General features: G+C 39.9%; 1 protein-coding gene and 2 long non-coding RNA genes across 3 annotated transcripts in view; 2 read left to right on the forward strand and 1 right to left on the reverse strand.

Moving 5' to 3' along the window:
• LOC109302900 overlaps positions 1–2,312 on the forward strand; it is a 20,350-nt gene extending 18,038 nt beyond the window's left edge. The window contains exon 4 of the long non-coding RNA XR_002098958.1: positions 352–2,312. This is a non-coding gene — a long non-coding RNA (uncharacterized LOC109302900). The remainder of the gene's footprint in view (positions 1–351) is intronic.
• LOC109302901 lies at positions 2,179–5,524 on the reverse strand. Its single transcript, XR_002098959.1, has 2 exons — positions 5,414–5,524; positions 2,179–4,907 (listed from the first exon to the last, which is right to left on the reverse strand). It is a non-coding gene; the product is annotated as an uncharacterized LOC109302901 (long non-coding RNA).
• A 2,506-nt stretch (positions 5,525–8,030) lies between these two features.
• XG (Xg blood group) overlaps positions 8,031–14,021 on the forward strand; it is a 58,122-nt gene continuing 52,131 nt past the window's right edge. Inside the window, exon 1 of the mRNA XM_019524832.1 lies at positions 8,031–8,311. Coding sequence (XP_019380377.1) covers positions 8,251–8,311 — 61 coding nt within the window. The 5' untranslated portion in view covers positions 8,031–8,250. The remainder of the gene's footprint in view (positions 8,312–14,021) is intronic.

Here is a 14,021-nt window from a genome sequence, read left to right on the forward strand (position 1 = left end):
GGAAGGGACCTGAGTAGATCATCTAGTCCGACCCCCTGCCATGGCAGGAAAGAGTACTGGGGTCAAATGACCCCAGCAAGGTGTTCATCTAGCCTCCTCTTAAAGACCCCCAGGGTAGGAGCCAGCACCACTTCCCTTGGAAGTTGGTTCCAGATCTTAGCCGCCCTGACTGTGAAGTAGCGCCTCCTGATATCTAGCCTAAATCTACCCTCTGCCAGCTTTTGACTGTTATTCCTGGTCACTCCTGGAATAATATAAAGTGTCCCTTTGTAAAAGAAGTATTGTTCTAAATGTTTCATTCATGTGTATTTTCCAGAATACTAATTTGTGTGCATGTCTCCTTTTTTTCAGTTCAGCGCACTCTTCTGAAGGAAGATGCAAGATAAAGTGAAGATCAAAAAACTGGATAGAGAACCTTCATATCTTCCTGAAAAAAAAACCCATATTGTAAACGGCAGGATTTGGAGTTGCAAAATTGCATGAAAAAAAGATGTAGTCCTGTTGACACATCTTTGGAAGAAAGAGACACTATTCAAAATACCTGAATGTATTTTCTTTGGTTAGCCCTGTGAAGCACAGTGTTGCCCACAGATATTTGGCCTTAATGACAGCTGAAATACTTCGTGCCTTTTTAAAATTCTGAGCTCTGCCTTTGTGATTGATTAGAGTCGTGTGTCTTGGAAATGTTGTAGATATCTTTTTCCTTATTTCACCAAAAGTCCATTAATGTATCATTGCTTTGAAATAATGCTAGCATCGCAGTGCCATATTTCTTAGCGTCATATACAAGCTGAATGTACCAGTGAAGGTGGGCTCATGACTTTGCTTGAGAATGAAAATCTACTAAATACTACATTTTGTGGGCACCTGAATGCAAAGTATTGTGTAGGTAGATGGATTGTATGACATATCATATCATGATTAGTCTTTGTGTACATATGTGTATATGAGGATGTTTTGACAATGATATATTTTCCACGCACTTGAATGGGTCAGCTAGCAGGAAGGGAGATGTTTGTATTGGTCAACTCTGAGGAAGTAATGTTTCCTTTGTTGTCTGTCTGGTACAGATTTATAGAAAATCCAAATTCCTTTCAGCTCCTACAGATCCCTCCATCTCTTTGTTATTCTACTTATCCCATAAAACTTAAGCAGAGCTGGTCAAAACAGGAAAATCCTGATTTGCAAATTGGAATAGTAATATGGTTTCTCTTCTTTTGAAAATTATGACTGACTAGCATTTTCATTGCTACTCATTGAAATCATGAACAGGTTATTAAATCATTTTTGTATCTGGAGGACTTGAGTCATTGTTGGAAGACAGAGACAATACCCCTACTTCAGTGAGAACTACATAATCTGGATAAATAATAGGACCATTAGCATAGCAATTAAAATTAGGATTTTAGAAACTACACTCCTTGTTGTTCAATGAATCCTTCTAAATAGGAGATTTGAAGAATTCAAATGAATTAATCAGGAACTTGGAAACAGAAAGAAAATGCCAGAAGCTGATTCTGCCGTTTACAGCGTTTTGAGACTTCTGTGCTTATGAGCCCTCAAAAGCATTCCACCCGAGCACAGCCAACTTTTTCCATGCTGTCTGTCAGAGTAATGGAGATTTGTAACTGTTGTTTGTTGCAAGAAACCTATAGGAGACTTTGATTCAAATGAAACATCTGAATAAATATGTGTTACTTTTTGTGCAATTTTCCAAAATACTGTGCCAGTAATGCTGCATCAAGTACTATGTGACACTGTGAACTGCAGTACTTCATGCAGCAAACTGGTGAACCTGTTTATATAATTTTTATCATTTGAAGTAGAACAGATTTCTTTCCTCCTAAAACTCTGTTGAAATATTAGGAGCCTAACCCATTTCAAAGACCTTCTTGTGCATACATGGTAGCAAGTTCGATACAGAACTTTACATGAATCTAATGTTTTAATTATGGAAATCAGTGGCAAGCTTGTTTTTTCCCTATTTTTATTTTTAGATAAATGTAAAAAAATATTTTAAGTGCATCAACAATGGAAAATTACTATTATGTAGGTGAGATTCTTAGCCTGTAAATCTTTAAGCGAATGAAATCACTTTGTTTATTTTCAATAAACTTGTTTTATATGTGCATTGCCAAGTGTTAATCAAAGTGGAAAATACCAGTAGCCATTTTTGGATTTTTTTTTAAAGCTTCCAACTAATTAGTTTTGAATATTCCTTTAATTATGCAATTTGTCAAAAAATGAGGTCATTTAAAAAGTCAGACTCAACGATGTGACTTTTTAATAAACAAGTCAAAGTATTGAGTAAATGGACTCCTCCTTTCTCTTATTGTGTCTGGCTGTTCCAGGGGAGAGGGGGGTGGAGAAAGGGAGGAACCAAAGTTTGGAGCAAGAGGAGATGAGCACTGTGGTTTGGAGAAGAGATCCTATCTGTGCATAGATAACTGGATTTTATTTGTGCTGGATGTTTTCTTTCGTGGTAGTGTTAGACTGATCACAGTTGTAGCTGTGATGGTCCAGAAATTATGTGAGAAGCAAGGATGTTTTGGGGGTAATATCTTATTGAACCAACTGCATGTTTGGAATAAAGTTGGACAAGGTTTTGAAAAATGTCTTGCATTCATCTGTTTTCTTTTTAAAAGATTGCTGGCTCCTACACTGCTAGAAAATATATCCAGGGAAGCAAACAATGACACACATGAATAGAGTTTATAGGCTTCTTCAGCAAGTTTTTTCAACTTTTACAGTCTTAGTGATGAGGGAATTTCGATTAATGGTAATCTTTGCAATGATACCTGTATCATTTTTAATAAGAAGTCCATCAAAACTGAAATGAGAGAATAACACAAGTGTTTCCAAGTGATACTGTTTTCAGAATAACAAATGTACTGAGTATCTTGCCATGGGATGCTGCAAACCATTAAGTGAGATCTGGAGCAGAGTGAACACTATCATTCATTCCCCTGCCCTCCCCCTGTCCCTCTCTGCCCCCCTTCTTAAGTCTGAATCATACTTGGGTGAATGGACATGACTGTCTTAATACTTATGTCAGCAGCCCTGTTCAGCTCTGTAGTTGCTTTGTTTGTGGCTCCATAGACTGCAAAATATGTAACAGGGAATGAATGTGGCAATTTACATTGTAATGTGGCTGGCCCTACAGTTGAGGGGACCTAAAGGCTGAAACAAGACACTTGCTCTGCTGATACTATTGTCATGTGCATCAGTCTGCCATCCTGCGTATGAGATCAAGATCTGGTAATACTCAGACTTTCTGAAGCAAATCTGTTTTGTGTGAGCAAGGAGCTTATACTGGCTTGTATTAGCTGCCTACAGAGAGGAATAGCAAGTTCTACCTATTTTTGGTTGGAACAGAAACTTTGATCTTGAACACGACATTTAAAAGCATTACATTCCTTTCTCCCTCTCCCCATTTGACCATTTTGTCATATTCCCTAATTAAATCCTCTAATTTCTATGAGTTGTTTTCAGCCCAATGAACCAGGATGATGATGTCTGCCTACCTTGCTGTCTCCTAGTCAAAACAACTGCTACTTTAATGGTGAAATATGCATTGAATATTGCAACAACATTTTTAATTATTAGCGAACAAACAGATCTCTAATGGAAACCTTCTGGACTGAGGAAACTTGGAAAAACCCTCTCTTTTACTCCTAAACTCTTCACTTTCATGCTGAAGGGATTCCCTCAAGGCAGCTACTGGGCTATCTTTTATTCCCAGTTTTCTTGTGGTTTAGTATATTACTGCCCTTCCACAATACATGTTAATCCCTGTCCTGATATTTTTTTAAAGTATCTCTGAATGTCTTGCTTCATCACCTGTGTACTTATCAGAGTTGCATAACATCAGAAGAGAAATGTTAGCCAGTCAATCTACCGTGCTTTAACAATCGGTAAAAAAACAAAACAAAACCTACAAATATTGCACAGAGCTTTCAACCACTGGCGTGCTAAATGCTTGCTACCTCATTATTGTGTACAAGGATTTATAAGCATAAGGGTAAGGATGTTTTCCTTGTATTCTTTTTTTACAATAGATCATACCCAGTTAAGATGTTTTTGGAATGCTAAATTCATTTCTGAGGTAAATTTCTAAATTTAACTTGGGCTAACCAATAATACTAAACATATACATTTAATATTGGTAGTTGAAGTGATGTTGTAGCTGTTATGATCCAGATAATATGCAAGAGACAATGATTTATATGGGTGAAATCTTTTATTGGACTGGCATGTAGTAGGTTCAATAAAAGTTATTCACAAATCCTCTCCTGTATATTTTGATATTTTACAACATCAGCAGTTGGTATGCTTGTTGAATTGCTTTAGGCAGCATCCTAAATGTGTGTCATTCAGAAGACATTGTGGAGAAAGAATATAATAAAGGGACAAGGAAGTAAGTAGATGTGAAACGCAAACCATAGGAAAGGTAGGAAAGTAATGGAGGAAAGAGAAAATAATACACACAGAAATACTACGTCAAGCAACTGAGAATGAAGAGACGAATAACAATAGAGAAAAGAGAAAACTTTACCCCAACTAAGAAATGTGGAAAATTAAGTTTAAACGTGCATACCAAATTCAGACTGCAGTAATTAGAAAAATACTTTGAGATTCACAAGTAGAAAAATACAAAGAACTTTGTATTTCACCATTCTGAAAAGCTGTTAGGACTTTTAATGTAAAAGTTACCAAAAGGACCAATTGTGTATGTCTGCATGCATGTGCACCTGTGCATATATTAGTGAGCCAAATTCAGACACTGTTGCAACATGTTTTTTCTTGCAACTGCTTTCACTGTCTTCAGTATGTACATTGTGCTTAGTCCTAGAGGCACACCCTGTAATTTATACTTCCAAATTTCATCTGAATCCAAGGGGAAGAGCCTAAGAAGGAACGCCAAAGTTTTAATTAAAATACTTAAAATTATTATGAAAATAGACCAATATTTCTAGGAGGCCATCCACAGAATGGTGCAATAGCTCACCCTGACAAATCCAATGAAAGAGAAGCTCTATTGGTTTTTGAAGGTAGGCCAGGTCTCCTGCTCCGGAAGGAGCAAAGTCTAACTTCTGCCCAAAAGAGATAGTAATTGGATGGTGACATGGGAGCCATTTTCCCCATTTCTAGCTGCTCAAGAGAGGCCAACAATTAAAAACTGAAGATAGGAAGAATAAGGAGAGGACAGCTATTATGCCAAGAGACAGTGTGCAAAAAAATGAAATGCATCAATAAATACCATGCTATGGACCAACAGGCTCACAACTTTAATTTAGAAGAACAAATAAAAGGATTTTTTTCTGTAATTTCCTACTTGTTTTCCTATAACCTAAAATTTTCCAAAGAAAAATCATAAAATGAGCTATTTTTATTTACAATTAAAATAATTCACCTTTTTTAGAATGCTTTATATGTTCACAGCATTGTACACACCATCCCTAATAAATAGCTAGGCTAGGGGGGAGGGGGAGCTCATCCTTTTCCCATCTCACAGTGTCATGATAGGCACCTCAATAGGCACGTCCACGCATACAAGCATGTGCGCTTGCAGCAACTCAGATAGAAGCAGGGCAAATTTGAGCCAGGGCTTTTTGCCTCAGCACACATGTTCTGACATACACTTTGTTGTGGGGCAAATTGTGCCACTTGGGGCAAAATAACCCTGCCTGACTCCTCCTGGATCTCCAGCCAGGGGGAGCTAGAGCCCAGGGCCAGCACCTGTGCTGTTCCCAGCAGTATAAAAAGCTGCTCTGTCCTGGCCTCAGCAGTATAAAAACCTGCCCTGGCCAGCTTCTCAGGGTTACTTGCCCTCAGGAGCTTCTAGGTAGTCTGTAATCCACCTTCATCCCACGAGCCACTGGGGACCTCAGCTGGCAGCTCCTCCATGGAGCCATTGCCACGGGTGTGTATGTGGTAAGCTTCATGGACATCTTGGTCTCCTGCCCCTTCTGCAGGCAGAGGGAGGCCCTGGCGCACATGACCCTCAAATGCACCAGGCTGCAGCCTCTCCACCACCACCTCCAGAACCTCCTCTTTCCCCCAGTCCTGTTCATTCCCTCTGCCCCATTTGTTCCCCCTGCCCCCGTTCGTTCCCCCAGCTCCCCATTCATTCCCCTGCCCCCCATTCATTCCCCCATCTCCTGTTCATTCTCCACACCCTCTGTTCATTCCCCTAGCTGCCCACTTGCTCTCCCAGCCCTGCCACACTCACTGGCAGTAGGAGAGAACAAGCAGGAGGCTGGAGAGAGCAGAAGTCTCCAGCTTATCTCCAGGGACTTGTCCCCAGCTCCTTCCCCTTTTTCCAACCAGGGGAATGAGCAGCAGGCTGGAGACAACCCCTGGAGACATTCTCCTTTTCTCACCAGCCCCCTGCTCCTTCCCCTGTTTTCTCCAGCCTCCCGATGCCAGAGCGTCTCTCTGGAGGACTGAGCCTCCAGTTGCCTCAGGGCACGGTCTAGAACTGTGCCCTGTCCTGCTTTTTCTTCCCAGGGTTTTATTTGACCCCTGAATGGGATCTAATTTTGCTCCCCCACTGCAAATTTGCAGTGGGGGGAACTTTTTTTGTTTCCGCACATGTCTCTTGTAGCATCTCAAATGGGTTTCAGATGCTGCAAGAGGCACATGTGGGCTCATCTGAACATGCCCAACATGTTAGTGACAGAGATGGTTGTAAGACTTGGGACTTCTAGCACTGTGCCTATTCTTCCACACTGTACGACAAAGCACCTATGAAAATGGGGATAAAGCCAAATGTCACATCTGCTTGTGTTCCTACTTGGTGAAAGAAATGAGGTGCTGAATCCATAATAATTTTATCACATGCTAAAAGAAATTATAGTACAAAGTGAGAGTTGATATAGAGCACATAGAAAAGATTCGTACCAGAAAAATAGGTGTTTTGATATAAAGCTTTTAAGTCTTGCTGATTTGCCTGTGCCTGCTTCAGATTGTCTGTTACTCAGATGTGCTAAATTCTATGTTACCTTCAGGGTGATTTGATCATTAAAATCATGTCTACACATTTTCATATGCCTCATGTATACACTAGTCTGAAAAGAGACATTCAAATATTTTATGACAATTGCTTGAGTCCCAGTCTAATCTTTTTGTTGAAATAAAAAAATCTTCAACTACTTAAAACTAAATGTCAGTAATCTTAGGTCTGATGACTAAGCCTGACAAGAAAGAACATGTTTATCTGTCTTAGCCAGAGTAGGCTGACAATAATTTACATAGCTTTTGCTAGAACAAAATCTATTCATTCATTTTTTTTCATTTATTTTTTATGCTGCCCTCTCCAAACAGACTCAGAGCAGGTTACCAAAAAGTAGATAAATTAGAAAACAATAATAAATAATTCTCACTAAAATACCTAGGTATTCAACATATTCTTTATTTTACTTGCGCAGTTCCCAAAAATTGGACTCTTACCACTTTCAGCTCAGAGCATCATATTAACAGACTTATTCCAATAAACAGATTACTTTTTAATTCTAAATATATCTGTATATTTTATTTATATTTAATCTCCTGGTCAGTGGAAGAGGAACGCAGGAATATCTACAACCTGTTTGTTTTTTTAGTTTTCTCTGTTCTAACACTGCTTACTCCTGGATTAGAAATCCAGCCATGCTTTCCTTTCTTGCTGATTATGGCTTAGCAGCCTAAACATCACCTTAAAAATAGCCCATAAGCCCAAGAAAAGAATACTTACTATAGGTTTCTGAGTATGCTTTTGTAAAATCACTCTCCTGGGATGGAGAGTGTCTGACTGCAGAAGCACACCCAGCTCTGCAGGCGAGGTTTGAAAATAAGGTATCTTGGTTTGGGAGAGGAGTGCAGTTGATAGCACAGTAGTTCTCATAGTCCTGTTTTCTCATTAGTTGTTTGGAGGAGTTGACCTGCCATCTTTGTAAGTGGAGGATCTTATTAAGCAAATTCCTTGCTGGGGAGGAGCTGTGAATGTACAGATTTACATGTTCTAAGTTGTGTTGTAGACTTACTATAGGGAGGCTTTGTGCCTGGCTGGATTTTAAAGTGTCTCGTAGGATGGGATTTTCTCTCTGTGGAGCTCTCTGTGTTTGAGGGAAATGGCATGAAAAGATATCCGTGAGCTAGCCTACTTCAGAAATCATTAAAAGAGGGGGGGGAAGTGACATTGCAATTACAACTGTTGCTCCTATTACTTTGAGAAACAACAACAACAATAGGTGGACTGTAGAGAAAACCATGGTGAGGTTGAGAGCTACCATTCTTTTTTGCCTAGGTTTTCTTCTGGTTTCTGTTCAAGGTAAGTGATCTTATATCTTGCCATTCTATTTCTGGGGTGGGAAGCTGAAAGAAACCAAAACAAAATAAAAACCAACAAACCTGAAGCCAGCATAATGTTAGTACAGTTTGGTTATTTAAGAATAATACAAAGAGTTATTGTTTTATAGGTGGGTTTCATTATTTATCACATTTTGTAATACTTTCTGGATGCACCCAACGTTCAAAGTAGATGTATCTTTATGTCTAAAGAAATATATGATGTATTGAACAACAGGCAAAAGGAAAAATTTGGAAGAGTGGGTAAATACGGATACAAGGATTAGAGTTTGTGATCCCTTATTTGAGACTGTTATGCTTTCTTCCCTAGAATTGTTTTAATATATTAGGCTTCACTTGTCTTGACTTGAAAATATCCATCTTAAGCCTGTCAAGGAAGCTTTGAACATCTGGAAAGATTTTTTTTTGTTAAATGAATTTGACATCAATAGCATATTTGTTTCAATTTTCAGTGTTTTGTTCAGTGTCTTGCTTATCCTTTATAGTGTAAAGAAGAATGCTGCTATTTTGAAGCTGGCTGCAGTTTAATTGGTTGTTGTTTTACCAATTTTCGTAGCACTACTGCTAAACATATCAAATTTACATACTGCCCATAGATAGTTTTTATTTTTAGAAGTAATATGGATTGAAAACATTTTTCCCCTGAGGGAAATAGATGGTAGGGGATACTTTTGTGAAGAACAATCTTAATGGAGATTAAAGGATTGGGGGGGGAGGCTAACATTGTGTAATAATTGTCAGTGTCCCCTGATAGTAAAAAATTCTGTGAAACTTCTACTGACTTCAATTAATAACATAAACAAATATCCAAAATGAGGTGTCAACTGTTGTTCAATATTTTCTGTATTAAAAATAAACTATAGCCTTTGGAAATACGATGCAGCATGGATTTCTTACTGTAAATAGAACTGGAAACAAAAGGCAACCCCTCTTAAAATTAGGCGCAGTTGTAAGCTTTTTGGTACATTTTGATCTTTCCCAATGTGTTTAAATACATATCTGTCTGAATGGGGAAGAGAAAAAAATGAGTAACCAACAGTTACTAAAAAAGCCTAGTTATAACTTTTGGGCAACTTGCAGTGATAGCTGGCATCCCAGCCTTGAGGTCAGTGACTGAAATGATGCCACTTTAAAATGAGGAGTCAATGTGATGGGGCTGGAATAGAAATACAAGGAGGTATAAAGCCAGATAGCATAATATGTTCAAAAGAGTGGTGATCTATATTGTTTTTCATTATTGGTATGCAGACTTCCTTGTTCTAGACGATTATCTTTTCTAAGTGGGAATTGCTCATTTAGGGTTAATTAGTGTGGGAAATCTAGTTACTATATGCTATAGTATATATGAATTTTAATTTATGGTTTAAGTACTTAGAGCATGGAAAGGGCATTTTAAGAAAAGAGAGTATTACAAATTATAAATAGAAAGTCATAGAATTGGAAAATTAGGGATGAAATGGACCTCGGGAGGTCATCTTGTCCAAGCCTGTGCTCAAATCAGGACCATCCCCAACTAGATTATCCCACCCAAGTCTTTGTATTGCTATGTTGCCCAGTCATCTAACCATTATTGTTGTCCTCTGCTGGACTTTCCAATTTGTCCACATCCTTTCTGTAACGAGAGGCCCAAATACAGACACAGTACTTCAGATGGGACATCAATGCTGAATAGAGGGGAATAAAAACTTCCCTTGATCTGCTAGCAACACTCCTACTAATGTAACCCAGGATGTTATTAGTCTTCTTGGCAACAAGCACATGCCGATGACTCTTATTCAGCTTATTGTCCCCCATAACATTCAGGAAGGCTTCTTTCTTCACCATCATTTTCTATCTAGACAGCCTAATTGGGGAGAAAAGGAGCTTGGAGACACACATTACACTAGATATAAGAGATTGAGAACTTAATCTAATTTATAAACTGTAAAAGTGGGTATTTCTGTGCCCCTAGTTTGCTTGGGCACATATATAATAGTTATATTCTGATTCTCACTTTGTCTGGCTTGCACCAGTGAGAAAAGGGCTTTCCTTGAATGCAGCTGTGGACGTTTGGCCTGATTGGAGAATTCTAAAATGTCTTAGCTTCCATCTTAGAGAAAAGAAAAAAAAGAGAGAGAATTGTTCTAAGGCTACCCAGTAGCTGTTGAATTTTATGCTGTGCATATTTTTCTTGCTTTGCTGCAAATTTGAGAGGAGCATCCTTTACCTCTAGCTAAGCTGTGATTGGTGCAGGTCCTGGGAAAATTGGGTAAAAATATGTTATGTTATTACCTCCAATGAGCAAAGGAAGTGGTTCGGGGATAATTCACTTATGCAGTCTTGGTTCTAGTCATGCTGGTGGTGAGCATGACCAAAGATTTCTACAGAGTAGCCCATTGACCACAGCATCCCCATCCAATCCCTATGCAATGTGGGGATACCTATTTTTGTTAAGTGATTCTGCAACAAGTTGGTTAGCTCAGCTTTATGGCCTCTCTGCACACCTGAGCACCATGAGAAGACTGTATCGGATCTTAGAAATGGGACCCAAATGATCTACATTTTCCATATTTCTGCTGGTGATTTTGCCTGTTTTACTGGTTTTCGAGCATGCTGATGGCTTACAAAAATGTCGTTGCCTTAAGACCATTCAATAAACTTCAGGGAAAAAAAGTCATACAAGAAATCAGTGAAAAAAAGATGTGGTTCTCCTGTTGCATTTAGAACACATTAAGCTTTATTCCATAACCTGTTTTGAAGTTTGGGGATGGGAGAGGTCACACATTTATAGCTATCTAGAAAATTCTGCATCTGTCTCAGCTCATTGAAAGGTCAAGAAGTTCTTTGTGACTCAAAACCAAGAGGATCCTTATGGTAATTGCATGGGAATCTTATGAATACAAAATTTCAGTCCCATTATCAGCAAAAAAGATGTTATTAGCCTAATGTAGTTTCACTGGAATTTAAAGGCAAATTACACCCCTTTTGCCACTTTTTCCCCATGCTCATCTGCTAGACCCAAAACCATGAAACCAGTGGAAGATTCCTGTACTTGCACTTAGTATCTTGTAAAACCATGACCTAAAAGACTTAAGTTTCACTCTGTGGGCCTGTGTAAGATGATGGCATGTCTCAACTGCAGCACAAAGGCCAGGCACAGACATCCAAAAAGCCAGAGGCAGAAGTGATCTAAGTTTTATGCTTTACTCTAAGCACCCTAGTCTTGTTTGAGAGAGAACAGAACATATGCTGTCCCTTCATTTGGGGTATGGGGACATGTGGGCTGCATGCACTGGAGGAGGCCAGCAGTTAGGAGGCACTCTTGTTTGCCTCCTAACATGCTCTGCTGGCACCCTGGGCTGCCAGAGACATTAAGCCACCCCTAATTGGCTGCCAGGTACATGGGAGTAACTCCGCCCCCCCCGCCACCTCGTCCCCCCACTCCACCCCAGCCACAGGAATCGTAGAGAAGCAGGGATGGAAGGAGTCAAGCTAACCTTCTGCCAGAGGCAGGTTTAGCCCTACCCAAACCATCCTGTACAAAGCCAGACTAAATTATAAATAAGACTGCCCTTAGCCCTGGCTTAAAGCCCTGGAGCTCCCGAAGGGAAGGGAGCTGGGAGCAGGCTACCCAGGCAAACAGCAGAAAGCTCTGGCTCTGTGTTCCAACTTTGGGAAAGGGGAAGGGGGAGAAGAAAAGGGAGGGGCTCCTTGTGTGTGGGGCTTGGATCTAGCAGCAGCTGCTCCCTGCAATAGATCCAATGCCCTGGTACCTTTGTTTTTTATCTGCAGTTTCACAGCCAAAGGCAGCAGTTTCACAGCCAAACAGGAGCTGTTGGACAGTGGAGAGCATCTCTGCCCCACCCAGGCTGTGGTGTCCAGGAGCTGCCAATGCTTTCAGGCACTGGGGAATTACAGCTCGAATGGCAGTGGCAGTTGCTCCACTCCCTGCCCGACCATGCTAGTGGCCCCATGCACACAGAGTACAGCTGGTGCTGCTTGTTCAGTCTGCCCTTCCCTGCTGTCAGGTGCCTGCCATTGGCTGGAGCTCGAGGGGCCCAATTCTTTCTTTTTGCAAAGTACCCTGCCTGCCTAGGGATATCATATAAAGATAGAAAAATACAGAGCAACAGATGCTCCCTCCTGCCCCCATGCCCCACCCCGCCTGTGGCTGGTAACTTGGAAAGGTGCCTGGGATGCTATCAGACTGAGTCAGAAGGGGATCTGAGACAGAAGTTCAATAGACCAGTCAAACCTAAACTGATTAAATCTGATACTACATGCATCCAGGTTTATCTTAGACTGTGTTCCACCATTTTTAAACCAGTATATGTGTACTGTTCTAAGTTTAGATTGGTTTCAGTTTATGTGAAATGTCTGAACGTAGCCAAAGTTGTCATGTAGAAATAAATGAATTGGCTGCATTGCTAGTGGTTTAAATTAATGGCAGCAGAGCTCAAGCTCTTGGGTGAGTTTTGCTGAACCCTGTTTCAGATCTATATTGTTGTTAGCTTCTGAGGAAGCAGCTAATTTGCAAGTGTCTCAAATATGTTTACCTGAGCTGCAGTCATACCTTTAGACTTAGTGTTGACCTACATTAAGCCACATCAGAGAAAGTCAGTTCCCATCCATCTCCATGAGGAAAACAACCTATTTTTTCAGAATTCTTTCACAATTCTGTATAAATTAAATTAAATTAAGCTGTCTATTGTGTCTATGTGCCATTTTGCCTTGTGATGTCATTATAGGAAGACAACTAGAATGATGAAGAATGCCTTGCATTCAAAAGCTTGTCCAATTCTATCCAAACCATGGAGTTTTGATAGAAGATCCACAGAGATCCAATAAAAGTTCCACCCCCAAAAATTCCTTCCCCCTTGCATCGTTTCTATACTTTTGTAATTTCTCAGCCTCCCAGTTCTTCTAATGGCTTTGCTACAGTAATAGGCTGGACTCTCTCTGCAGTCATCTTTGAATCTATTTCTCAGAGGATAAGGCTCTAGAGTTTATTTATCACAAATCTTCAGGTCAGGACATTCTACTATATTTGTATACGGGTTTGCTCAGAAACCCCTGGAAAGGCTTTCACCAACATCCACTGGTTTGGGATCAAGTTCTATAATAGGTAATATTTTGGAATTCCAGGTTAATTGCTTCACTATGACAGTTTTCTGTCTGTTATCTTATCTACAATGGTCTCAGATGGCTAGTGACATCTAAGGGAAAATAATATCTAGCTTCTGATCTGTGTTTTTAAGGAGCTGACACCAGGCATTGCATGCAATATTGTTCTCTCCAGATGCCAGTTGAAGAGACATCAAGTGAAAGAATGGACCCATGTGGTTTGGAGACCATAAAAGCTCTAAAGAGTAATATATCTGCAGAGGGGTCTGCATTATCTCTAGTGATGTTAGACTGTATACACTGAGCCAGCTGTCACTGCTGTCTTGCCTTTTCAAACAATTTACACTGTGTTGGAGCCATAACATTAAGGAAGGAAAATTCACTAAAGCAGCCAAACAATAGTAAAATGTATGCAGAGGCTGAAATATTCCTTATGTTGTAATGGAAAAGAAGACCAAACATAGGCATCTGTGAAAGTACATACTCTTAAGAGTCTTCCCTGTGGTCCAACAGGGAAAGACTCATTGCTCATTTTAGGTTAATGCACATTAGGGTGATTTAGCTGGCAT

This window comes from Gavialis gangeticus, unplaced genomic scaffold (genome assembly GCF_001723915.1).
Source record: "Gavialis gangeticus isolate Ggan-Ray unplaced genomic scaffold, GavGan_comp1, whole genome shotgun sequence".
NCBI classification, from domain to species: Eukaryota; Metazoa; Chordata; order Crocodylia; family Gavialidae; genus Gavialis; species Gavialis gangeticus.